The sequence below is a fragment of the Podarcis muralis genome, chromosome 14 (genome assembly GCF_964188315.1).
Source record: "Podarcis muralis chromosome 14, rPodMur119.hap1.1, whole genome shotgun sequence".
In the NCBI taxonomy this organism is placed as follows: Eukaryota; Metazoa; Chordata; class Lepidosauria; order Squamata; family Lacertidae; genus Podarcis; species Podarcis muralis.
Window position 1 is genome coordinate 48,456,156 of NC_135668.1, and position 24,946 is coordinate 48,481,101.

Consider the following 24,946-nt stretch of genomic DNA (forward strand, 5'->3'; position numbering starts at 1 on the left):
ACCACACTGGTCTTCCTTGGTCAGACCACACTTGGAATACTGTGTCCAATTCTGGGCATCCCAGTTTAAGAAGGATGTTGACAAGCTGGAACATGTGCAGAAGAGGGTGACCCAAGATGATCAAGGGTCTGGAGACTAAGCCTGATGAGGAACGGTTGAGGGAGCTGTGTATGTTTTGCCTGGAAAAGAGGAGATAGGGTAGCCATTTTCAAATATCTAAAGGGCTGTCACATGGAGGAGGGAGCAAGCTTGTTTTCTCCTGCTCTGGAAGATAGGATCTGAGCCAATGGCTTCAAGTTGCAAGAAAGGAGATTCTGAATAAGCATCAGAAAATGTCCAGGAAATTCCAGACGTGTGGCAACCCTAGACTAAATGACCTTTGGGGTCCCTTCCAACTTTATAATTCTATGATTCTATACTATAAATTTAATGCTGTATCATACCATTTCAATCAGTTTTGTTTTTCCCCAAAAGGAATCCTAAGAAGTGTAGTTTGAATTCCATCGTTTAACTATGCACTGTGAGAAGAAGGGCTTTCATACACACACACACACACACACACACACACACACACACACAGTGGTACCTCAGGTTACAGATGCTTCAAGTTTCAGACGCTTCAGGTTACAGACTCCGCTAACCCAGAAATAGTACCTCGGGTTAAGAACTTTGCTTCAGGATGAGAACAGAAATCGTGGGGCGGCAGCAGCAGGAGGCCCCATTAGCTAAAGTGGCGCTTCAGGTTAAGAACAGTTTCAGGTTAGGAACGGACCTCCAGAACGAATTAAGTTCTTAACCAGAGGTACCACTGTAGATATAAAAAGGGAGAAAATCTCTCATTACAAGTCTTCAGACAACCCTGCTAGTGATGTTAATTGCTTACAATGTTCTTCCAAATATTGTATAAATTTACTCCAGTCCTTACCTGATTGTGCTGGTTTTGGATTTTTCCCTTCAGCTTTGCCAATTCCGCAAAGTCCATCATTTTCGTCTGCCACTCTTCTTTCATTGGTGCTTCTTGTTTTTTTGAAGAAGGGCTTTCTTCTATCTGTCCTGAATTTATGTGAAAGAGAGATAGCGCCATCCTGAGATAGATGATAGAGATAGAGATGATAGAGAGATAGAGAGGGACTTCAAACTCAGGATAACACTTTATGTATTTGATGAAGTGAACTATCATTTGCCAAACTTTATTCCATAATAAATGTGTGTCTTTAAAAATGCTCCATTACACCTTGCTGCTTTCAGCTGCCTCTTAGATATTACACATGCAATGCAGGCCTCACTCTGCCCCCCTTTTTGTGCATGGCTAGGTCTTTGCTACAGTACAGTACGACACTAGCCCCATAAATCAAACCCACTCACTTCCATTAAAAACAAATTTAAGGAGACAAACTCTTCTTCTGGGCTGTGCATTAATCCGAGTTACCTCCTGCTGCCTTTTGCAGGGTGTGTGAATGTGGCATTTTGTGTGTTTCCTCTCAAATTAAACGTGTCTTTTCCTCCGATCCTCTGTGTTTGTCGCCCTGATCCGCCATCTCTCAGATCTTGGCTAATGTGATAATGATCTCTCGTTATTTCCTGGCTATTAACATGCTGCCTAATGAGTGATGAAAATGGAGAGGGGAAGCTATTTTGAGGCAGGAGATGAGTCACGTACGGAAATGGGCAACCGAGATCTGTACACACGGTGGAAACGGGAGAGACTTCTGTTCTCTTGGAAAGTGAGCTGGGGCAGAGGTCTTCTGGTGGCTGCATGCTGACTCTGTGTCCTGGAGGATGGAGAAGTGGAACTCAGTGTGCGGTTTCTACCCAAATCTTTAAGGCAATAATAATAATAATAATAATAATAATAATAATAATAATAATAATAATAATAATAAAAAATTTGTACCCCGCCCATCTGGCTGGGTTTCCCCAGCCACTCTGGGCAGCTTCCAACAAAGACAAAAAATACACTAAAATGTCACACATTAAAAACTTCCCTGAACAGGGCTGCCTTCAGACGTCTTCTGAATGTTGGGTAGTTGTAAACAACTCTTTGACATCTGATGGGAGGGCGTTCCACAGGGTGGGCGCCACTACCAAGAAGGCCCTCTGCCTAGTTCCCTGTAGCTTTGCTTCTCACAATGAGGGAACCACCAGAAGGCCCTCGGAGCTGGACCTCAGCGTCCGGGCAGAACGATGAGGGTGGAGATGCTCCTTCAGGTATACTGGGTGCAAATCAGTATGGTGCATAGATGTCAAGGACTGGCAGGGTGCTGGTGAATGTGCACCGAGGGAAGGGTTCCAGTTTATCTCCACAACCACCTTGTGAGGTAGGTTAGGCTAAGAGAGAGCGACTGGCCTAAGGTCCCACGGTGAGCTTCTTAGCTGAGTAGGGGGCTTTGCATTCACGTATCCCTGGTCCTAGTCTGACATTCCTGCAATATCAATTCATATACAGTCATATCTCAGGTTACAGATGCTTCAGGTTGCATTTTTTCGGGTTACGGACCGCCGAAACCCTGAAGTACCGGAACGGGTTATTTCCGGGTTCCGGCGGTCACACATGCGCAGAAGCGCTAAATCGCGCTTTGCGCATGCGCAGAAGCACAGACTCGCAACCTGCGCATGCGCAGACACGCCACTGCAGATTGCAAACGCTGCTGTTTGCGAACGTGCATCCTGCAGAGATCGCATTCGCAACCCGAGTGTCCACTGTATTTATACCTCATTCTTCGTTTTCCAGTTCCTACAATTAAGGGAAGAGCCATACCTCAGTCGCAGAGCAAGCAAAAGGTCCTGCCTTAGGGAAAACTGTGATTTTTTCCCCAGCCTAACATACCTCACAGGGTTGTTGTGAGGATTAAAGGTGATTTATAGCAGGGGTAGGGGGTGAAATGGATTCTGCCAGGTGAAGGTAAAGCCAAGGAAATCTCACCCTGTGGTTGTAGAATGGTCCCCGGATTTTGCCCAAAGCAAAGTGTGCCGAATCGATGCTCTTTATTAAGCATATCCATCATTAAAAAAAACAACAACTCATTTTCTGAAATGATATAATTGCAGTTGATTTACAGGATAGAGATTCACAAACAGCACTGATTCCAAGAGAGCATTCTGGTCGCAATGTACATTCCAACAGAGCAAAGCACAGTCCCAGCTGCTTGCAAAGCTCTTTAATTAGATAGCTTCTCTTTTCTCCCATCCATCAATCTGATCACGCGAGTTCATTTTACCATCATCAATCCCTTAAACTTTTCTTCAATTACCAGGGTCCTCTGGAGACGTCTGTTTATAGGGGAGCTCAATTCTTGCTCTTACAATTAAATTGCTAAATCGTTCTTGAAAACTCTTTGCCGACCTAATCTTTTATATAGCGGAATCAAAAAAAAAAAGTGGATTTAGATGTAAATCAACTCCAGAGAAGAAACACTCGATAATTTGTTTCACTTTCCGCCCAATAACTATTTTTCCAGGTCCAACAACATATGGTTGACTCTGGGATTCACATTTGGACATTTGTGTAGGACCGGCTCTACCATTGGGCAAAGTGAGATGAGTTTGACACCAGCATTAAAACTTGGACATTTGTGTAGGACCGGCTCTACCGTTAGGCAAAGTGAGATGTGTTTGACACCAGCATTAAAACTTGGACATTTGTGTAGGACCAGCTCTACCATTAGGCAAAGTGAGATGTGTTTGACACCAGCATTAAAACTTGGACATTTGTGTAGGACCGGCTCTACCGTTAGGCAAAGTGAGATGTGTTTGACACCAGCATTCAAACTTTGTCATTTACATAGAGCCGGCTCTACCATTAGGCAGAGTGAGAGACCAACATTCAAACTTGGACATTTGTGTAGGGCCGGCTCTACCGTTAGGCAGAGATGTCTTTGTCCACATGACAATGACAGTCCTTTGGCTGAAACAAGCCTCCCCCCTCCCCAATCAAATGCAGTGGAATACCTCACAAGCTTGCACATTCTTAACTACAAGTGTTTAGGGAAATGTCAGCTATCAATGGATGTTTACTATACCTATGGGAACTGTTCAAACTCTCTGATACCGAATTATAGCTACACGGAACCTCCAGGTTTAGAAGCAGTATATCTGTTAATATTCTATTCTATTCTATGAGAAACAAGGAAGAGGGCTGCTTCCTCTCCTGCTTGTTGGCTTGCCAGAGTCCTCTGCTTGTCCATTTCAGGAACCAGAACATCAAGCCTATAATGTCTGAATTAGCAAGACTGTCGTTACGAGGTTTTGTAGGAGATGACTTCTGGGTCTGGTCTGTGGGGAACTATTGAGATGTTGGCAACAGTTCTGCACTCTCCCTTTGCTCACTGCCATTTCCTGTTCTCCCGTAGCCGGACGAGTTGACAAATGCCCTGGAGATCAGCAACATCGTCTTCACAAGCATGTTTGCCCTGGAGATGCTCCTGAAACTACTTGCCTTTGGCATCTGGGGATACATCAAGAACCCGTACAACATTTTTGACGGCATCATTGTTGTGATCAGGTAAGCTGGTCTGTTTAACTGCATCTTCAGAGGCACAGGGGGAGAGACTGTGTACACAATCTGGGGCTGGAGACAGTCAAAATGCTCTTTCCAGTTGGAAGATGTTGACAGAACCTGTATTTCCTTGCTTGGAATCAACAATGGGTTTATTTTTATCCCTCCTCCTTCCCAGTCCCTTTTTCCTTTTGCGCTGTGGCTTTTAGACTGCAAGCCTGAGTGGAGGGGTCATTAGGAACCTGCTCTGGGAACCTTTTCCCAGCTGTGGAGAAGGATAAAAAATGTACAGAAATGAGTCAGATTGGGAACGAAATCTTTCTTGAACATGGGTAGGCAAACTAAGGCCCAGGGGCCAGATCCGGCCCAATTGCCTTCTAAATCCGACCCGCGAACAGTCCGGGACTCAGCGTGTTTTTACATGAGTAGAATGTGTCCTTTGATTTAAAATGCATCTCTGGGTTATTTGTGGGGCATAGGAATTCGTTCATTTTTTTTCTTCAAAATATAGTCCGGCCCCCCACAAGGTCTGAGGGACAGTGGACCGGCTCCCTGCTGCAAAAGTTTGCTGACCCCTGACCTAGGCCTTCAGCTGATTCACATCCAATGCCCTTTTAAATGTGTTGCTGGAGTGGGGATTATTGGTTTGTTCTTAATCTTACTATGTATTATGTGGTTTTTATATTGTCATTTTATGCTGCGGAGTGCTCTGAGATCTACGGATGAAGGGTGGTATACAAATTTAATTAATAATAATAATAATAATAATAATAATAATACCACCCACCACGGGGCGCGGGTGGCCCTGTGGGTTAAACCACAGAGCCTAGGACTTGCCGATCAGAAGGTTGGCAGTTCGAATCCCTGCGACAGGGTGAGCTCCCGTTGCTCGGTCCCAGCTCCTGCCAACCTAGTAGTTCGAAAGCACGTCAAAGTGCAAGTAGATAAATAGGTACCGCTCCGGTGGGAAGGTAAATGGCATTTCCGTGTGCTGCTCTGGTTTGCCAGAAGTGGCTTAGTCATGCTGGCCACATGACCCGGAAGCTGTACGCCGGCTCCCTCAGCCAATAAAGCGAGACGAGCGGCACAACCCAGAGTCTTCCACAACTGAACCTAACAGTCAGGGGCCCCTTTACCTTTACCTTACCACCCACCACGCAAGGCAGGCGGCCTTTCTACTTTCAGTTATTACGGCCCTAGCCATTCATGCAAGTTCAGACAGCCTCTTGTTTCACCCCACAGCGTCTGGGAGATCATTGGCCAATCGGACGGAGGCCTCTCAGTGCTGAGAACCTTCCGGCTTCTCCGGGTCCTCAAGCTGGTGCGTTTCATGCCCGCTCTCCGACGCCAGCTGGTGGTCCTGATGAAGACCATGGACAACGTGGCCACCTTCTGCATGCTCCTCATGCTCTTCATCTTCATCTTCAGGTATGTGCCGGCATGCATGCGCAATCCCTTCCTCTCCGGTTAATTGCTATGTTTTGTTTTTTCCCTTCATCTCCGCCGCCACCGACGCCTAGATTAGAATGACAATGGTGCCCCTTTGCCGAGCGGTGCGTGGATGACAGCTCAACTCACAATAGACTGACAGGCTGGATGCTCGGCAGATGGATTCCCCTCTCCTCAGTCTCGCTGTTCCACCCGATCCTGCCACCCCAGAGACAAATGAAGGACGCAAAGTGACAACAAGAGCGAAACAATTGCTCCGTTGTTCTTGATCGATGGCAAACATCATCGAGGCAGCTGAACTGAAACCCAGGATGTCGTGGAAACAGAACAGGGAGGGGGATGGGGGTGAGAATGGTCCTCCCCCCCCCCGCCTCAAATTGGCTAGAAACTCTCGATTTGCATTTGTTATGCAAAGCTCGCTAGCTATTTATTTGACATTTCCCTCCATCAAACGTCAACTTCGTTTGCAAAATTCCTGAAGGGGTGCGCTGCAAAACCTGGAATGTTTCCAGGTAAAATCTAGCAGTCACTTTGTGCATTTCAGGGAAGCACGGAACAATTATTTACCCAAAGGTAGAGGAATTAGGGGTGAAAGCAAGTAAGAGGCGACATGGGATTTGTAGTCCTGCAGTGCGCCTGGCTGGCAAAGGTTGGTGTGAAACAGCGTTTTCCAACCTCTGGGTCATACGTGCCCTGCAAGCGGGTCTCAAAGCCCATACAAGTGAGTCGTGGGCTGTTTCATTTGTGCCTTGGATGCATCAAGTCTCACTTATAAAACTGGCAAAACTGCAGTTACAATGCACGAAAACCAATGGCTGCTGTCGGATGCTGGTGTGGTTGCTCGAGAGCAAGCAGGCAAGACTCCGACCTGTCTTTTCCAGGCTTTATCATTAATACAAACTATTTACAGTGCCGAGCGTCGCAAGTCCATGTCTGCTCAGTCGCTAGCAGAATCTGGGCATGGCCGGTCCTTGTACCTCCCCCAGCATAACAGTCATGTGACCCCCATCCTTCACCTCCCCTCTCTGCGCCCAAACCTACTGCGCAGACTGGGCGCTGGCAAAGGGGTACTTCCCTCCTCTCCGGTTTGCTCAGGCTCAGTGTTGGGGCTCTCCCTAGCATCTCCTGGTCCCTGCACCCCTTCCCCACGGGAGACGTGGTTTTCCTCCTCGCCAGAGGAGGAACTGCTTAACAAGATCTTCAGAGGCTCCCTGCAACACAACTGCCCTTCCACCTCTCCCCTCTGAGCTGATGGCAGTTCCCTGACAGCTGCCAAAGGCCTGAGGTCCAAACTTGGTGTGTCATTGAACCAATTGGTCACCATGCTATGTAAATTTGGAGTTGTGGGTTCCCATATTGAAAAGGTTGGGAACCATTGGTGCAAAGCATCCTTGAACGTTGCATTTTATTTACAAGTTCCTTCCTCTCTCCTTCTCTCTTCCTAGCATTCTTGGCATGCATCTTTTCGGATGCAAGTTTGGCTTGAAAACAGACACAGGGGACACGATGCCAGATAGGAAGAATTTTGATTCCTTGCTGTGGGCTATCGTCACTGTGTTCCAGGTAAGACCCCAAAGGCTACACCCTCCCACTAAAAGGTGGTGAATACGTGATACACTCAGAGGCTGTTCTTTAGGAGTCAGGTGGACAATGAAAGCCACCATAGCTGTTCTTCAGCAGATTTTACTAACAGGGAGGGGAAGATCAAGAACAAAGGAGACAGACAAGATCTCACGGTCCCATCTGTCGCCAGCACCCAGGGGTGGGGAGGAAGGAGGGAAAGGGATGGAGCACGCATGCACATTCAACTGCCTAACAGGGTCCATGTCACCTAGGAGATCACAGCGCCAGAGGTAAGAAAAGTTAGTTGTTCCATTGTCTGGAGAGGTCACTTCCTGATTTTCAACAGAGCCCAGTGACGGAAGCACACAGCTGTATTTCAGAATGGCTTTTATATAAGTGTATGTAGTGACATACATATAAAAACCATTCTGAAATACAGCTGCATGCTTCCATCACTGGGCTCTGTTGAAAAGTGACATGGGGACACGGGGGGCGCTGTGGGTTAAACCACAGAGCCTAGGGCTTGCCGATCAGAAGGTCGGCAGTTCGAATCCCCACGACGGGGTGAGCTCCTGTTGCTCGGTCCCTGCTCCTGCCAACCTAGCAGTTCGAAAGCACGTCAAAGTGCAAGTAGATAAATAGGTACCACTCCAGTGGGAAGGTAAACGGCGTTTCCGTGCGCTGCTCTGGTTCGCCAGAAGCGGCTTAGTCATGCTGGCCACATGACCCAGAAGCTGTACGCCGGCTCCCTCGGCCAATAAAGCGAGATGAGCGCTGCAACCCCAGAGTCGTCCACGACTGGACCTAATGGTCAGGGGTCCCTTTACCTTTACCTTTACCTTTACGTAGTGACATGGAACAACAGGCTAAGAGGGCTCTGTTGCCTTCCTGCCCTGCTCATGCTCAGAGACCCCGGCTGACTACAGTCGGAAGCAGTTTGCTGCACCGAGCAGATCTTTTTGGTCTGAACTACCACGGCTGTTGTTCTTGTACACTGGTGGGCAAAACAGACCTGCCCTGCTTCATTAGGAGTGACATTGTCTTTCCAAATCCAAGATCTGGGCAGACTTCATGTCACAAATGGCCTTTGGAGGACAAGTAACTTGAAAAAGCTTCTCCGGAACGAGAAAAACAACCGGCTCTGCCCGCCTCAGACCAACCTGTCTCGGTAAACAAGAGACGGCGATTAAATAATTGACTGCCGGGAGAAATTGACATTGGCTTTGTACAGTTCGCGCCATCCATTGCCTCATTTTAATGGAGGTGCCGCCGCTATTGTCACTGCAAATCTTGCGGGTAAATAAATCCGGCAAAGGAGTTGAGCTCTTGCAGCTGAGGTTAATGGGAGCCATGTTGCTAAATCAAGCCAGCATAGCTTCCCTGCTGGGCCAATACTCTGTTGCGGGTCGCTCCAGCTTTGCAGCAGTTCTAAAGACGGTTGTCTTGGCTGAGGCTGGACTAATTGAAGTCAAAGAGTTCTTGTCTTCCACTGATATCCCAAATCAGCGGCTACCAGCCACCATGGCAAATTTTTGCCTCTGACTGGGAATCACAAGCAGAGAGTGTGCTGTTGTGCACAGCGCCTGCTTGCAAGTTTCCCATTGGAGCATCTAATGGAAGCATCTGAAGGAGTGTCTCCACCCCCATCGTTCAGCACGGATGCTGAAATCCAGCGCTGAGGGCCTTCTGGAGCTTCCCTCCCTGCGAGAAGTGAGGCTACAGGGAACCAGGCAGAGGGTCTTCTTGGTGGTGGCGCCTGCCCTGTGGAATGCCCTCCCATCAGATGTCAAGGAAATAAACAACTCTCTGACTTTTAGAAGACATCTGAAGGCAGCCCTCATTAGGAAAGCTTTTAACGTTTGATGTTTTATCGTGTTTTTAATGTTCTGTTGGGAGCCGCCCAGAGTGGCTGGGGATTGCCCAGCCAGATGGGTGAGATAATAATAATAATAATAATAATAATAATAATAATAATAATAATAATAATAATAATAATTTTACTATCATCATCTAGTTGGCCCCCATGAGAACAGGATGCTGGACTAGATGGGCCCTTAACCTGATCCAGCAGTCTCTCCTCATGTATACAGTGGTACCTCGGGTTACATACGCTTCAGGTTACATACTCCGCTAACCCAGAAATAGTACCTCGGGTTAAGAACTTTGCTTCAGGATGAGAACAGAAATCGTGCAGCGGTGGCGTGATGGCAGCAGGAGGCCCCATTAGCTAAAGTGGTGCTTCAGGTTAAGAACAGTTTCAGGTTAAGAACGGACCTCCGGAACGAATTAAGTTCTTAACCCGAGGTACCACTGTATTGCAAAGGACAGGCAGCAACGGGAATCCCAGCAATGGATCCTTTCAATCAGAAGGATCTCTCGGAGCGTTTTCAGACACTGTGTCTACAATATCCTTCTGGAAACCTGAGTCTCATTGAGGCATGGGAATTGCAGTTCCTCACCCCAGAAAGTGACCACCTGCATGCCTTAAGATTAGAGCTGAAGTACTGGGGAGGTGGAATTTAGACAGCAATTCTAATCCCCTTCAAGTAAGGAGTGATTTCATTAGGACTTGCTTTTGAGTAGACCTGGTTAGGCTTGCCCTGTTCGTAGTGAGTTTCTAGGAGTGCTGCCTGGCAAAGTTTTGCGAATATTCATTTCGCTGCCTTCAGTTTTTGAGCTCAGTGTTTCCCTTTCAGTTCTGAGTTCAGAAATTAAATGTTACCACCTGCACAGTTGCGAAAGGTTGCTGGAAAGTCCCTCTGGGAATCCATGTAACACATTTTACCTTCAAGACCAGTTTTGTGGATCTCTTGTGTGGGACTTTCAGGAGTTGGAAACCCAGTTCCCAGTACCCTTTGTTCTACCTCTTTGTTCTTTGGGGGTAGCCACAGAAAAGGCTCTGTCTTGGTAGAAGCCCCCACCTGAGATAAAAGCCTGCTATTCTGGACTGATCTCTCATTCCCTTGGTCTCTCTCTGTCTCTCTCCATGTTGTGTGCAGATCCTCACCCAAGAAGACTGGAACGTGGTTCTGTACAATGGGATGGCCTCCACCTCTTCCTGGGCTGCTCTCTATTTCGTGGCTCTGATGACCTTCGGAAACTACGTCCTTTTCAACCTCTTGGTCGCCATCCTAGTGGAGGGTTTCCAGGCCGAGGTAAGGGAAGAGTCCCGCTGTCAAGGCTTCAGGGAATCCTATCCCTCTCTCAGTAGGGTGCCAGGAAGCAGAAAAACTAGAAGAGTTCTTACCAGGTAGTTTATTCAATATTCACAGTGGCAGGTTGAGAGGAGTTCCCTACCAGGACAGACTTTGCTCCTGTGCTCAAGACATCGATTCTATAAAACATATTTTGCTGCACTGTGCGAAATACGAGCAAGCCAGGGCTGAACTGATATTACCCTTGCTGGTACCTTTCGCGGGAAAATCAGAGGCTCACTATGTCAGGTTCCTATTGGAAGACTGGACAAACACTAGAACATTAGCAGTGGTGAAGTTTTTATCGCTGGTTGCAAGAACCAATGATCCCTATCTTTAAGTCTGAACAAAATGCTTGTTTAACCTGGAGGTAGACTAGTCTGAATTGTGCATTGCTTTGTAACGATTTGTTGGGTCTCTGGACCGTAATAAAGATTGATGATGAATATTCACAGAGAGAGACAAAGGAATGTGGTCTCTCTTAGTTATTGGCAATGCTCTAAGTAAAGTCCCACCCCCTCAGTCCCTCCTTTTCTACGTCACCCCGGTGTCGGCTGATCTGTTCTTTCTGCCTCTGAGTTTTCTGTTCTATTACTCTCAAGGCATGTCTTGTTCTGTGAGAGAGAGGTTCAGGAATGCTTTCAAGAATGAGAGAGGTTCAGGAATGCAGCCTCGGAGCTATGCCCTTCTGCAAGCCACTGTTCTAAATCTATACTGTCCTCCTCTTCTCGGGAAGGTTCAGGAAGAGGGAGAGCAGTTCCCACCATCCTTCCTCAGTCCAGCCCCTTAAACCCACCAAGCAGGTGACCTGGCTTTTCGCTCGGTGAGCCAACCAAACATTCAATTCGAATGGCAGTTTTGACCATTGGCGGTTGTTACGGACTGGATGTTATGCAACGTGTCCAGAATTCTGGGCAACTGTGGAACTCCCTGCCACAAGGTGTGGCGGGAATTGATAGAGACGGTTCGTTCACCTACGATGGGGATAAGGAGCCTCTGGCCCTCTTGATGTTGCTGCACTAGTGGTTTCTTTAATTTATTATTAAATTTCTACCCCCGCCTCATTGGCACATTTGGTGTTGTCTGCACTGACTGGCAGCAGCTCTCCAGGATTTTTGTTTAATTGTTTTTACTAAAGATTTTCTTGGGTAACAAAACTGCATGCAGCATCTCTGCTTTCAGTTCATAGAGTCCTTTCTACAGATCAGTTACATTTGAAGTGAGACACCAATGTTACGGATAGTGCAAGGTTGGGGGAGAAAGAAGGGGGGCTTGTAGACTTGGTGCACACCGACCCCTCTGCTCTCCAGGCTTCGCGGACATCTCCGCAAGCAGCGGGAGCGGTCCCGCTGCTTGCGGAGAGTTGCCTGCATGCTGAAGCCTGCGCGTGCCGAGCTCAGCACGTCCAGGCTTCGCGGACCTCTCAGCAAGCAGCGGGAGCCAGCGCTGGGCTCCCACGGCTTGCATAGAGCTGCCTGTTTGGGTGCTGGGGTCAGGGGAAGCTCAGGCTTCCCCCGCCCCCGCCCCGCGCCTGGGGAGGAAATAATTTTTTCCCCTTTATTTCCCCCCAAAAAAACTTGGTGCACCTTATGGGACGGTGCGTCCTACAGTGGTACCCCGGGTTACATGCGCTTCAGGTTACATACGCTTCAGGTTACAGACTCCGCTAACCCAGAAATAGTGCTTCAGGTGAAGAACTTTGCTTCAGGATGAGAACAGAAATCGTGCTCTGGGGGCGCGACAGCAGCAGGAGGCCCCATTAGCTAAAGTGGTGCTTCAGGTTAAGAACCGTTTCAGGTTAAGAACAGATCTCCAGAACGAATTAAGTGCTTAACCCGAGGTACCACTTTGTAGGACATTCCGCCTTATACCAAGTCAGGCTGTTGCTCCATCTAGTTCAGAACTCTCTACAGAGGTATCCTGGATTTCAGACAGAGGGTATCTCACAGCTCTAGCCACAAATGCTGGGGACTGAATCTGGCACCTTCTGCGTGCCAAGGAGATGTTTTGCCACTGAGCTGCAACCCTTCCACCACATTCGGACCTTCTAAGGCTCTGTTCCTTTCTGTTTTTGTCCTTCTGCCTGGGCTCTGATCTGCTTTGACATCCAGCCACACCCCCGTCCACATCCCCCCAGGACAAATCCATGGCGACATTTGGGTTTTAAGTGAGAGTTACATCCCCATTTCAGCCTGAGAATTATAACGATCTCAATATCATATTTTATCACGGAGCTTTTATGAAGCCATTAGCGTATGGAAATGATGTTGAGCCTTACCTAAACCCAACCCGCTTGAGCTAAGAATAATGACTTAGAAGAAGGGCTTTAATCACATCTGGGGGGAGAGGAGAGAGATATTACTTTTCCATGTTCCTTAAGAACAGAGCGGCCGTTTACCATTTTAGAATACTCAATCGGCATTAGCCGCGGAAAGATTCAAGTGCAGAATGAGAAACAGCTTTGCTCTTCAGAACACGAGTCCTCAAGAGGTGGGAGGGGAGAAGGCGGACAGAGGATGGATGGATGAATGTTTTCGGGCTGTTTCTTTCTCAGACAATCGGTTCCATTTTCACCTGCAGATGGAAAATGGAAATACAATGGTACCTTGGTTCTCAAGCTTAATCCGTTCCAGAAGTCCGTTCCAAAACCCAAGGCACACTTTCCCATAGAAAGTAAGGCAAAATGGATTAACCCGTTCCAGACTTTAAAAAACAACCCCTAAAACAGCAATTTAACATGAATTTTACTATCTAACGAGACCATTGACCCATAAAATGAAAGCAATAAACAATGTATTGCAGTCACACAATCAGTCAATCAGTAGCTGAACTGTATTACACACAGTCACAAAAACAAAACAAAAAAGCCGCACAGTCACAAAAAACAGAAGAGCTGCAAAAACAAAAACACAAAATCAATAGCAAAAACACAGACCTCAGTGTAATGCTCAAAACAGAAGTGTAACACTCAAAACGGAGCCTCTTCGTAAATATCATTTTAAAAAAACAAAAAACCAAAACGGAGCATCTTCGGCTTCCGAAAAATGTTCGCAAAGCGGAACACTTACTTCCGGGTTTGCAGTGTTTGGGTTCCAAGTTGTTTGAGTACCAAGGCGTTTGAGAACCAAGGTATCACTGGAGAGCAGATTCCCTTAAGTGTGGAGGATATTTGAGAGAGGGCCTTATCAGGGCTGAGTCTGAGGGGCACTGAGAATTAGGAGCTCTGGACAAGTAAGTCAGAACTTTAGGGCAAAGGGCAAGTCAAGACAAAAGGATAGTAAAAAAGATAAAGGACCCCTGGACGGTTAAGTCCAATCAAAGGCAACTATGGGGTTGCTGTGCTCATCTCGCTTTCAGGCCGAGGGAGCCGGCATTTGTCCACAGACAGCTTTCTGGGTCATGTGGCGAGCATGACTAAACCACTTCTGGTGCAACAGGACACTATGACAAGTGCCAGAATGCACAAAAACACTATTTACCTTCCCTCTGCAGTGGTACCTATTTATCTACTTGCACTGGCATGCTTTCAGACAGCTAGGTTGGCAGGGGCTGGGACAGAGCAATGGGAGTTCACCTTGTCATGGGGATTCAAACCGCTGACCTTCCGATCGGCAGGCCCAAGAGGCTCAGTGGTTTAGACCACAGCGCCACCCGCTCCCCACACTAAAGGATGGGCTAGGTGGCTGGGTCAAGAAGTAAACTAAAAGGCCCGATGGAAGAGCAATTCAAAACCAAAATCTTAACCAAAGGTTTGCCCCGAATGGGGAGCTGTCCACAGATTCAGCACAGGCCTTGACATTGTGTCATCCCAAGACTACTCAACTTCGCAAGCTGGCACTGTCAAAATACCCCTGTATCTGTGGTGTGTGTGTGTGCAAGGCCAGATTTTGTGGCAGGTAGCCCTGCTGACTACCTGAAGCACTGGGTTCAAGGGGATGTGAGGCTCTTGACGCACCTTTCAGGAGTTTTCCACTCCACAGCTGAAACAAACAGTGCTAGACGCCGTTCATTTATTCATGGCATGAATTAATTCAGAGTTACCGATCCCAGTGCACAAGTTAATCAGCTTATACCGCAGAAGCAAAGCATGCATGCAAATTGTACACCGGAGCCTTCAGAAGCTAGCTGCCTTGTACAGAGTCAGACCGCTGGGCTCTTTTAAACTGGCGGCGCCCAGGGCAGAAGCTGGAAATCTTCTGAATTGCAAACCTGGGAGCTGAGAGCTGATCCTTCAAAACATCTGGAAGTCTACGAAGGGGAAGGGGTGTGGGTCAAGGAGTAACCTGTCACCAGCCTGAAACGTCCTCCTTTGCCAACCAGGCCGTAGTACAACTTGGTGAATTTGGACTCTGGATTTAATCGTCATATGGGGGACGAGGACTTTAGATAGCCAAGTGGCAATATGATGCGTCAGTTGTGATGCAACTTCTCCTTTACCATTCCATGTTTTGCAGCTGCTTCCACATTCCTAGTATGCTCAAGGGAAAAACATAATAATAATAATAATAATAATAATAATAATAATAATAATTTATTTGTACCTCGCCTATCTGGCTGGGTTTCCCCAGCCACTCTGGGAGGCTTCCAACAAAAGATTAAAAACACGATAAAACATCAGTCATTAAAAACTTCTCTAATAATTAATACCCTGCCTGGTGTGCTTTTGAATTGCTAGGTTGGCAGGAGCAGGGACCAAGCAACTGGAGCTCACCCCGTCGTGAGGATTCGAACTGCCAACCTTCTGATCGGCAAGCCCATGAGGCTCAGTGGTTTAGACCACACCAGTCAAAGCTCTGCCTAGTGCTTTTACTTTTAGCCAAAATAACATCTGAGGCCGAAAACTCAGGCCTATCCCCAATAGTATCAGATTCTCTGCATTGTCCCCTGTCTCCTTTTGCCATTGTCAGGCAATAATTGCCGCCGCTCTGAAGGAATTGGTGGCGGCGGCAGCTGCTACCGCTGTCCGCCTGCGTGAGGGAGTAAGCCTCAATTAGAGCTCCTTTGAAGAGCAGAGGTTTTGCTTGAGGGAATCCCGCGCGTTTAGCTCCGGCTGATTGAATTAAAAATGGCAGAACGGTTGCTGGCGAGGGGCTTCATTAAGTTTAGCTCAGATCACGCTGGCTAATTGACTTAAACGGCTGCGACGAGGCACTCTGCTCCTTTACGGTGGGCAGGAGTGCCTCTGCGTCATCGCTTGGCGGCCCTTTTCTCCAAATTTCATTTGGGATTACGTCGCTGGAGTCTTTTCCCTTGGGGATGGCTTCCCTCTTTGGTGACCGGTCTCCCAGGGGCGACCTCGTAGCGAATTTAAACACATGTTTGATGAGGACATCCTTCTAACATCCACACAGCTATAGCGAACACTAGTTGCCACCAGGGACGGAGCAAGAAAAAAACTCCTAATATCACCTTTGACAGCAAACCCACCATTAGTCAATGGAATCAATCTGGATTATTGGTGAGAGGGACATTGTGTTTGTTGACGTTCAGATCAAGAGTCTTTAGAAGCCAAAGCAAAAAACCCCAGAAATTTTATTTCAGCATTTTAAAGCAGATTTGAATGCTTTGAGTTCTATCAGTGTTCACACTTCCTGTTAATCTTCTCAGTTTTGCTAACCTGATACCCTAAAATGGAAAAAGGGAAAGGGGGGGGGAAGTTCCAAAAACATTATTTAGGAGTTGAACTTTTGCAACTTCATGAAGATATCCGACATGCACCTGCCCAGAAAGTTAACTTGAATCTGAATTTTATTTGTTGCAATTTTTGTTTTCCTTTAATATAGTTTATATTAAAATGTATCCTGTTTTCTTGTAGGTTAAAAATCAGGAAAAAAGGAAAACCTACTAAATTTGCACTTTTTGAAACAATACGAAGCACAGTCGTTTGAACCCAAGAGCTGCCATGTCAGTGTTAATTTCTCTCATTTCTTCCTCATTTCTGCACTCTTCAATTCTCCTCATTTCCACATCAGATTGCAAATATTTTTCAAGTCCTCATGAAAATTCAAGAGCATTTTCATTGCAAATTTCTCTTGATGGGCACATCTTTGTGTGCAAGGAATATACACATTTGTGCAATGCGATCTTCCGTAGTAATAATAATAATAATAATGCATTTTGAATGCTATATTCACTAATAATATGAATTTGAATGCACGTTTTACCCTAGTATATACACTATTTGCACACTTTACTTGGCCAAACGGATGCATTGCAAAATTTGGAGAGGTGCGAATTTCAAAGGAAGGCTGTATTTCAGTTTGAGTTTGAGAAAGAGTGAATTAGGCAGTTTCACCTAGAAATGTGATCTGAATCAAATTTTGCCCTGGTTGCCACGTGACCTGTTACTTCCATGTGCTTTTTGACAAAGTAACTCATCAAAGACTCCTGAGCAAGCCTGTTCAGGATCATGAATTGGTTAACCAGCACGGGTAGAAATAAATTGACAATTCTCCCAACAAAGGGAGAATCTGAACTTCTCCAAGAATGAGTATCAGGACCTGTGCTTTTTATCTTTTTAGAGTTTGGGGTGAGCAGCAAGTTGGTCAAGTTTGCTTATTAAACTTTCTTGTTGAGCTCTGAGGTCTTCTGGCAGTTCCCTCACTATGAGAAGTGAAGTTACAGGAAGTTTATTTACATGCATAATATGTATACGCTTCCTGGCTGACTGGGTTTCCCCAACCACTCTGGGCAGCTTCCAACAAATTAAAACCCAGTAAGACATCAAACATTAACAACTTCCCTAAACAGGGATGTCTTCAGATGTCTTCTAAAAGTCAGATAGTTGTTTATTTCCTTGACATCTGATGGGAGGCCGTTCCACAAGGCGGGCACCACCACTGAGAAGGCCCTCTACCTGGTTCCCTGTAACCTCACTTCTCGCAGTGAGGGAACCGCCAGAAGGCCCTTGGAGATGGACCTCAGTGTCCAGGCTGAATGATGGGGGTGGAGACACTCCTTCAGGTCTACAGGGCCGAGGCCGTTTAGGGCTTTCAAGGTCAGCACCAATACTTTGAATTGTGCTTGGAAACGTACTGGGAGCCAATGTAGGTCTTTCAGGACCGGTGTTATGTAGTCTCGGCGGCCACTCCCAGTCCCCAGTCTAGCTGCCACATTCTGGATTAGTTGTAGTTTCCGGGTCACCTTCAAAGGTAGCCCCACCTAGAGCGCATTGCAGTAGTCTAAGTGAGAGATAACCAGAGCATGCACCACTCTGGTGAGACAGTCTGTGGGCAGGTTGTTAGAATTCCTGATCTATGATTGCAGTCATGGGATTGTTGTCTTTCACATGATGTGTTATGTTTTGACTCCACAAAGTGGGAAGTGATGGAGACAGGATGTTTGTGTTACCGTTTTCCGTGAAGTGGGACTATTGTCCTTTGTTCTTTTTCTCTTTGCTGTCTGATGCTAGAGAGAGAGGGAGCCATGTTGCAGAGCTCCATGTGTGTTTATATGTAAATAAAGTAGATTAGCCAAAATGCTGAGTTGCTGAGGTCTGTCACGCATGATGCACAAACTCTGCGGATCCCTAAGTGTGTCGGCGTCTGTTGGCATTGGTCGCTGTGATGTTCAGGCAGAAGAAAGCTTTTGAAGCTCCTGAACGATTGACCAGGAGGAAGAGAACATGCCAGTCGGGCATGTGTCTCTACCAGGGTCCTACTCAAGTGTAGGCTGAACTCCTGACACAGGTAGGGTCTCAGCCTGCATACCAGATGGAGCTGGTAGACAGCTGCCCTGGGTGCAGAAGGCTGCAAGCAGGACCTGAGCCGAAGAGCAACTGATACTCAGAAACACTACTGACAGTGGAAGGAGAAATCCCCACCATGGCTAGTAGCCATTAAGCTGAGTTTAAATCCATTTTGAATTAATGTCCAGCTCTTGGCCAGAGTGTCTTCTGAGTCAGCGCTGGAGCTTATGCTGAAATCTGGTCCTCAGCTGTGTTCACATCAGAGATGTCCGGGTGGGGGCAGAGGTTGGATATACAAACATATATTTGGGAGAGCAGCCCAGATTTTCTGGGAAGAGGGTAGCCCTGGCTGTCATTCACAGCTTCCATTTGCATTTCTACAATGGCTGGCTTTTCCTAAATAATAATAATTTTTTTAAAAAAAAAATTGGACAGTTCTGCCATACCAGCAGCTGTGTATTGGCTCTATTTGTCTCAAATCACCCGCCTGTTCTCTGGCACATCAGTTCTGGCACCAAGCTCTTTGACTGGGATTGATGGACACATCTAAGAAAGGCTGGCTGCCAGGCAGGCACTGGACTGGTCAATTGCATCTGGGCATCCAGGAGGAGGACAATGAGAGGGCAGTGAAGGGTCTTAAAATGTGAATTTAGCCTCCATCAGCAGCATGGGTGGAAGGAAGAATCACACTGGACATTTGGAATTGGCCAAATGGGTTGATGTCCAAATTATATTTCAGCGTGGGGAGGGAGAAAGATGGCTGCAGAACCTGGGAGAACATAGATGGAAGCATTTCTTATCAGGGTTTTTGGCCAATGGCTCCTTAGTTAGCAGGTAGCCCAAAATGGCTGGTTGACATTTCCATAGTGGGTTGCACCGGTCATTGTTCCTCATTGTGTTAAAAGCATGCAGTGATGCACACTTCCCCTTAATAGGATGCCCAGTGCAGGATTTATGTATAAGCTAAACAAGCTATAGCTTAGGGCCCCACTCTCTCGGGGGCCCTAAAAAATTAAAGGGGAAAAAATGGATGTAAATTTCCAAAGTTTAAGATAAAAAACAAATAAAATAGAACCTACATACAGCAACAGTGTTTTGTGTTGTGTAGGCTCCTATGATGTAAGTAATGGCCCCCGCCTGCTAGCCTGCTCCCTAAAATATCACTGGTTTCAATTCAACAATCACTTTGATAAAATACATATTTTGTTATGTGCAGATGGCTTTAGATACCCATTAGGTCCATAAATCACCATATAGCACATATTCAACACACACAAAACAGCAACAAGTTGTTGTTGACAAAGGACAGCCGGACATAGAAAGGGCCCCATTACCTTCAGTAGCTTAGGGCCTCATCCAACCTCAATCCGGCCCTGAGGATGCCTTTCTGAACACATTCGGCGACACAAAATTCAAAGAGTTGCATCACAAAATTCAGAGCGGGGGGGGGGGAATGTGAGTTTTGAAGGTTTGTGTTAAAATGTGAACTGAAGTGAATTTCATTTTAAAAATTACACAAAGATGTAAAAATCACATTTTTTGCCTACTTCTGCCTCCCACCAATGGTAAGTCATAGAACCCAGGGGATCATCCAATCGAACCCCCCTGCAATGCAGGAATCACAACTAGATCATACATGACAGGTGGCCACCGAAAACCTGCTTCATAACTTCCAATGAAAGGGAGTCCACAAGCTCCCGAGGGAGTCTGATCCATACCTAGTGTGATGGCCTGGGATTCGGGCTCAGTCTCGGAACCAGAGGAGACTCAGTCCGCACCAGATCCTTTGCCTCAGGCATCATCTGAACCAAGTTAGGGGCCTGATTCTGAAGAGCCCCAGTCTGCACAGGTTCCCCTGCAACAAGCACCAGCTGGGCTGAGTCAGGGGCCTGAGCCTGCCCTGGCTCCAGATGCAGGGATTACCTCGTTGCCTTCAGCTGGGCCATCACTTACAGCTGCTCCACTACTGGTTGGGTCAGGGGAGGCTGAGGTGGCCTCTGGGTCTAGTAAGCCACCGACGTCTCCCGAGCTGCAGAGACTAAGGTCTGAGAGAAGGAGAGACCTGAGTACTCGCAGGAGGAGTGCTTGCCTTCGGGCAAGACAGGGAGGTGAGTCGCCAGGGGATCAGGACCAGCCGTTACCCTGACAAAGATAAAAGGCTGTCCTGACCCTGTCCCAGGTTGTGGGAGCAACATTGCTGTATGCCAGATACTGCCCCTGTCCTTGCCTGGTTTCCTGCCTCGTCTCCTGCCTTGGCCCTGTCGGATTGACGCCTAGCAGAACCTCTGGATTCTGGACCGGTCCTGGACCGTGTTTCAAGGGTTACCCCCTTGAAACCACCTAGGCCAGAGAGACTCAAGTTCAAACCTCCGCTGAGCCATGAAGCTCATTACTGAGAGCAAACTCACACAGCTGTCTGTCATCTTCCGGGACTGGCCAACGTGGTGCCATCCAGATGTTGCTGCGTTGCAACTCCTGTCGTTCCTGATCGTCAGTCTTGCATCCTGCAGCATCTGGGTGGCCACTAGTTCCCTAACCCCGACATCAGACATGCTAACTCAGAACCTGAGCTTCCTTCCCCTGCCCCACTTCTTAGAGGAGGCAAAGAGAAAGAATTGCGATGCATTAATTTCATTCAGCAAAATAACGTATTGTGTAAGCTGAAGGACTCTCTTCCAGATCCTCCAATTTCCTGTCTGTGTTAATGGTGTGCATATACAAAGCTGGGAATTGGCGGCCTTGCGTGAGGTTCTCCATAAATATGTAATTATAGACCCAGAAAGAAAGGGGAAAGGGGGATGTGCTTTGTTGCTGGCGGCTAATGGCTCCTATTGGAGCTGTTACAGGCTGTGATTTAAACGTACATAAAAGTTTTTCCCCCTAAAAAAAAAAACTGAATTATTCATTTGGTAGCACAAAAGATTTCCAGGAAAAAAGTGCCAAAGCCATCTGTTCTCCCTCTTCCTTTAGCTTCATTCAGAAGGAAGATTGAACAAGTTGAATCTAGAGGCAGTTCTGTGTGTATATTCTGTGTGTTCCCTCCCTTGAATCTAAATTTCATAACCAGGGTGAGGGGTCTGAAACTGATCAGCGGCAACGAAGCAGATTTTGGTTGAACGGGATTATTATTCATTATTATTTTTCATTTCATTTCTACAGCGCAGTATATTTTTAGGGGAGGCGGATATCAAAGCTGTTTACAACCCACATTAAAACATCAAATGAAACAAGCCAGAATAAAACGTTACTGGAGGAAGTGAAATTATAAAGTACAAGTTCAAAGCAACATAATTAACAGGAAACTCAAATATTATCTTAAAAGATTTCAAAACAAAATGTTGCAAAGGAGGTCAAGTACAGATTGTGCATAGGAAAGTTGACCCCCCAAAAAATCAGCCACTGGCTGATTCCCTCCCCACCCCACCCCCGCTGCCTCCCAGCTCCTCTCCTCCCTTCTGCCCATCATAATGTTGGGATATTCCATTCCACCTTAAGGAACAGGCATGATTGTTCTGTGTCACATGTTTGTTTACACTCCAGCACAGCTTGCTGGGAACTTCTGTTTGTGTAGAGCTTTTGCTTATGCTGTCTTGCTTTGGACACGAAAGGGATCAGACATGTTTCCTTTTGTCCTGCTGTTTGCCGAATAAACTGCTTGTAAATACGCTTACACTACCTCTCCTGCGCATAGCTGTCAAGCGTCCCTTATTTGGTGGGACAGTCCCTTATCCCAGCACCATGTCCTGCTGCTGTCCCTTATTGATGATGTCCCTTAAATTTCCCGGGTTTCAAAGGAAGCAGCTCCTCTCCCTCCCTCCCTGCCAGCCAGGGAGGAGGGAGGCTCCAACTGTGTTGCTTGGCTGCGTTGCTCACCCAATAAGAAGTCTAAGAACGACTGGGGGGTGGAGCTTGCATGCCTTGCCCTGATCAAATCGGCTGTGTTGCCTGGGGACTCACCTTTGCTCAGCACTTCCCAGCGGAGAGATGACAGTGGTTTTCCTTGAGGCTTGAGGCTTCGTTTGGCTGCTGGCTGGGCTTTCTGCCTTTGGCTTGGAGGGGCTCAGAAGTCAAACATACCTGTGCCCGGAAAATCCCTTATTTTGGCTGCTGATCCCTTATTTTCGAGGCTGCTGGTCCCTTTTTTTCAAATCTGTAAGTTGACAGCTATGCTCCTGCCACTTCTGTTTGCGCGTTATCTCTGCTGAGATGCTCCAGCTTTTGAAGCTGTGGGTTGCAGATGCTGCAACAAGGACTGGAGTTCGCCCAGCACACCGGCCAGTGGGCTGGAGCCAGCTGGGGGCCTGCCAATTGCCCCCGATTCCTTGGTTGCTTGCCAACACATAAAACATAAGATGAGCTTCCTGGATCAGGCCAATGGCCCATCTAGTCCAGCATCCTGTTCTTACAGCAGCCAACCAAATGCTTGTGGGATACCTGCTTCTTCTTTGACAATCCCTCGTAGCCAAGTAAGATTGTCTTCCATAAACACGGTTTTAACAATGAGTCCATAGGTGGCTGTGGAGGCCAATTCTGGACCCACACGTCCTTCCACAGTGGGGACATGGGTTTCCTGGCGGGAGTTGATCACGGTGTGGATTTGCCAAGCGTGCCTTCATCCTAGCACGTTTCTCCCTTGCGTCCTGAGTTTGAGTGTCTTCAAAGCCCATGGCACCTTTGGTCAAGGCTGTTGCATGTCGAGGTCCTCCAATCCACCCCCAAATGATTCACACTTCACACATACCATATTTTTTGCTCTGTAAGACTCACTTTTTCCCTCCTAAAAAGTAAGGGGAAATGTGTGTGTGTCTTATGGAGCGAATGCAGGCTGCGCAGCTATCCCAGAAGCCAGGACAGCAAGAGGGATTGCTGCTTTCACTGAGCAACGATCCCTCTTGCTGTTCTGACTTCTGAGATTCAGAATTATTATTTTTTCTTGTTTTCCTGTTTTCTTGTTTTTGCGTGACTTCAATTTATAACCTTTGGTCCAACCCCTTAAATGGCAACACCAAAATTTGCCCAACAACCCAACCGCCCAATCACTGTGGATGGTCATCCAAACTAACCCATCCAGCAACAGAGGGGTGGCCTTCCAGACCCCACCGCAACACGTGCTCTCTATGAATGAGAACATGCTTTCTCCAAGCAGGATCTGAACACAAGACTCCCCTCCTGTGTCTTCCAGCAACTGGTTTTCAGAAGCATTGCTCCATCCAACAGTGGAGGTATTGCAGAGCCCCCATGGGCTTTTTCATTCATTCATTCATTCATTCATTCATTCATTCATGAATTTTATTATTACGGTCACAGACCAGTTCTGGCTCACTTACAATATCAGAAAAATCATAAAACACAACATTGAATACATTGAATTGCAATTGGGTTTAACAGAGACAATTCAGATATAACGGCAGTTAAAAAAATATACATTAAATCTTGATCACTAAAATATAACCTAAAGTTGTCATTTAAAACCTTAATCATTTTGGTAGCACTGCTTGTCCCCTGAGTTTTATGGCAGTCACACAGAATTTGGCCACCCTTAGTGTGATCTCTAGATCCTTGTCCTCTACCAGGAGTTTTAGACATTGGAGTTTGGACCTGTTTGGAGATTTTTGTATAACAGGAGTGATAAATACCGAGTGTATATCCCCGTAGAAACAGCAACGTAACAAGACATGAGAGACAGTTTCTACCTCCATCAAGCCGCAGGGGCAGACTCGTTCCACGTACGGTTTACCCTCGAATCTGCCCTGCAATAAGGCAGATGGCAGCACGTTGAATCTAGCGAGGCTAAATGACCGCCTGTATTTGGGTATTTGTAATTTTGACAAATAATTTGCTGGGGTAAATCCTCTCCCATTACATCCATGAATTTGTCTAACGTCTTTTAAAGTCCTTGAGGCCTTTGTTGTTGTTGTTGTTACAGCATTTTTATTTCCGACGTCTAGTAGTTTGGAGTGTCATACAGTGTCCAGGTTCACCGGCTCTGATAAGAGAGAAATGAGTATCCAGGCTCTGCTCACAGAGCAGATTAAAAACACTTAAGATGCAGACATTTCCATCCCTGCGTTGAGCCTCCCAATTCTCCTAGTTGTGGGCATTGTGTGACGTGGAGAGTTCCAAAAATGCGCTCCAAATCTCTTGGAAGCTAGTATTTTCATGCAGTTTATAGAGCAGGGTTTTCTCATGGCTTGCTAAACGCAGGAGTTCTTGTATCCAGTTTTCCACGCTTGGCCTTTCCAGTGTTGGAGGATTATTCTTAGAAACGTTTTCTAGTCAGGAGGCTGCTGGCAGGCCACGGCTGGTAACAGAAGCTCATCTTATTGCTTTGGCATTTAGAAAAATGTATATATTATCCTTTCTAGCAACAAAATGGTGCTTGATCCCAAGAAAGTGTTTAGTCCCAAGGCTAGCAGAAGCAAACTCCCTTTTCTTCAGAACACACAGTGATCCTACTGGATTAACTGCACTCTGCATGAAGGCATCCTTTGTTTTATTTGTCCCGATTCTTCTAACATTCAGTTTCGCCGGATGTCCATGAGTTCTAGTCAGCGAGAA

The 24,946-nt window shown here is 46.8% G+C and overlaps 1 protein-coding gene across 3 annotated transcripts in view; it reads left to right on the plus strand.

The window, feature by feature from the left end:
- The window catches only part of CACNA1H (calcium voltage-gated channel subunit alpha1 H), a 370,065-nt gene that overhangs the window by 285,090 nt on the left and 60,029 nt on the right, over positions 1-24,946 (plus strand). For all 3 annotated transcript variants that reach the window (XM_077918649.1, XM_077918651.1, XM_077918650.1), the window contains exons 11-14: positions 4,350-4,501; positions 5,738-5,923; positions 7,390-7,507; positions 10,507-10,662. In XM_077918649.1, coding sequence (XP_077774775.1) covers positions 4,350-4,501; positions 5,738-5,923; positions 7,390-7,507; positions 10,507-10,662 — 612 coding nt within the window. The remainder of the gene's footprint in view (positions 1-4,349; positions 4,502-5,737; positions 5,924-7,389; positions 7,508-10,506; positions 10,663-24,946) is intronic.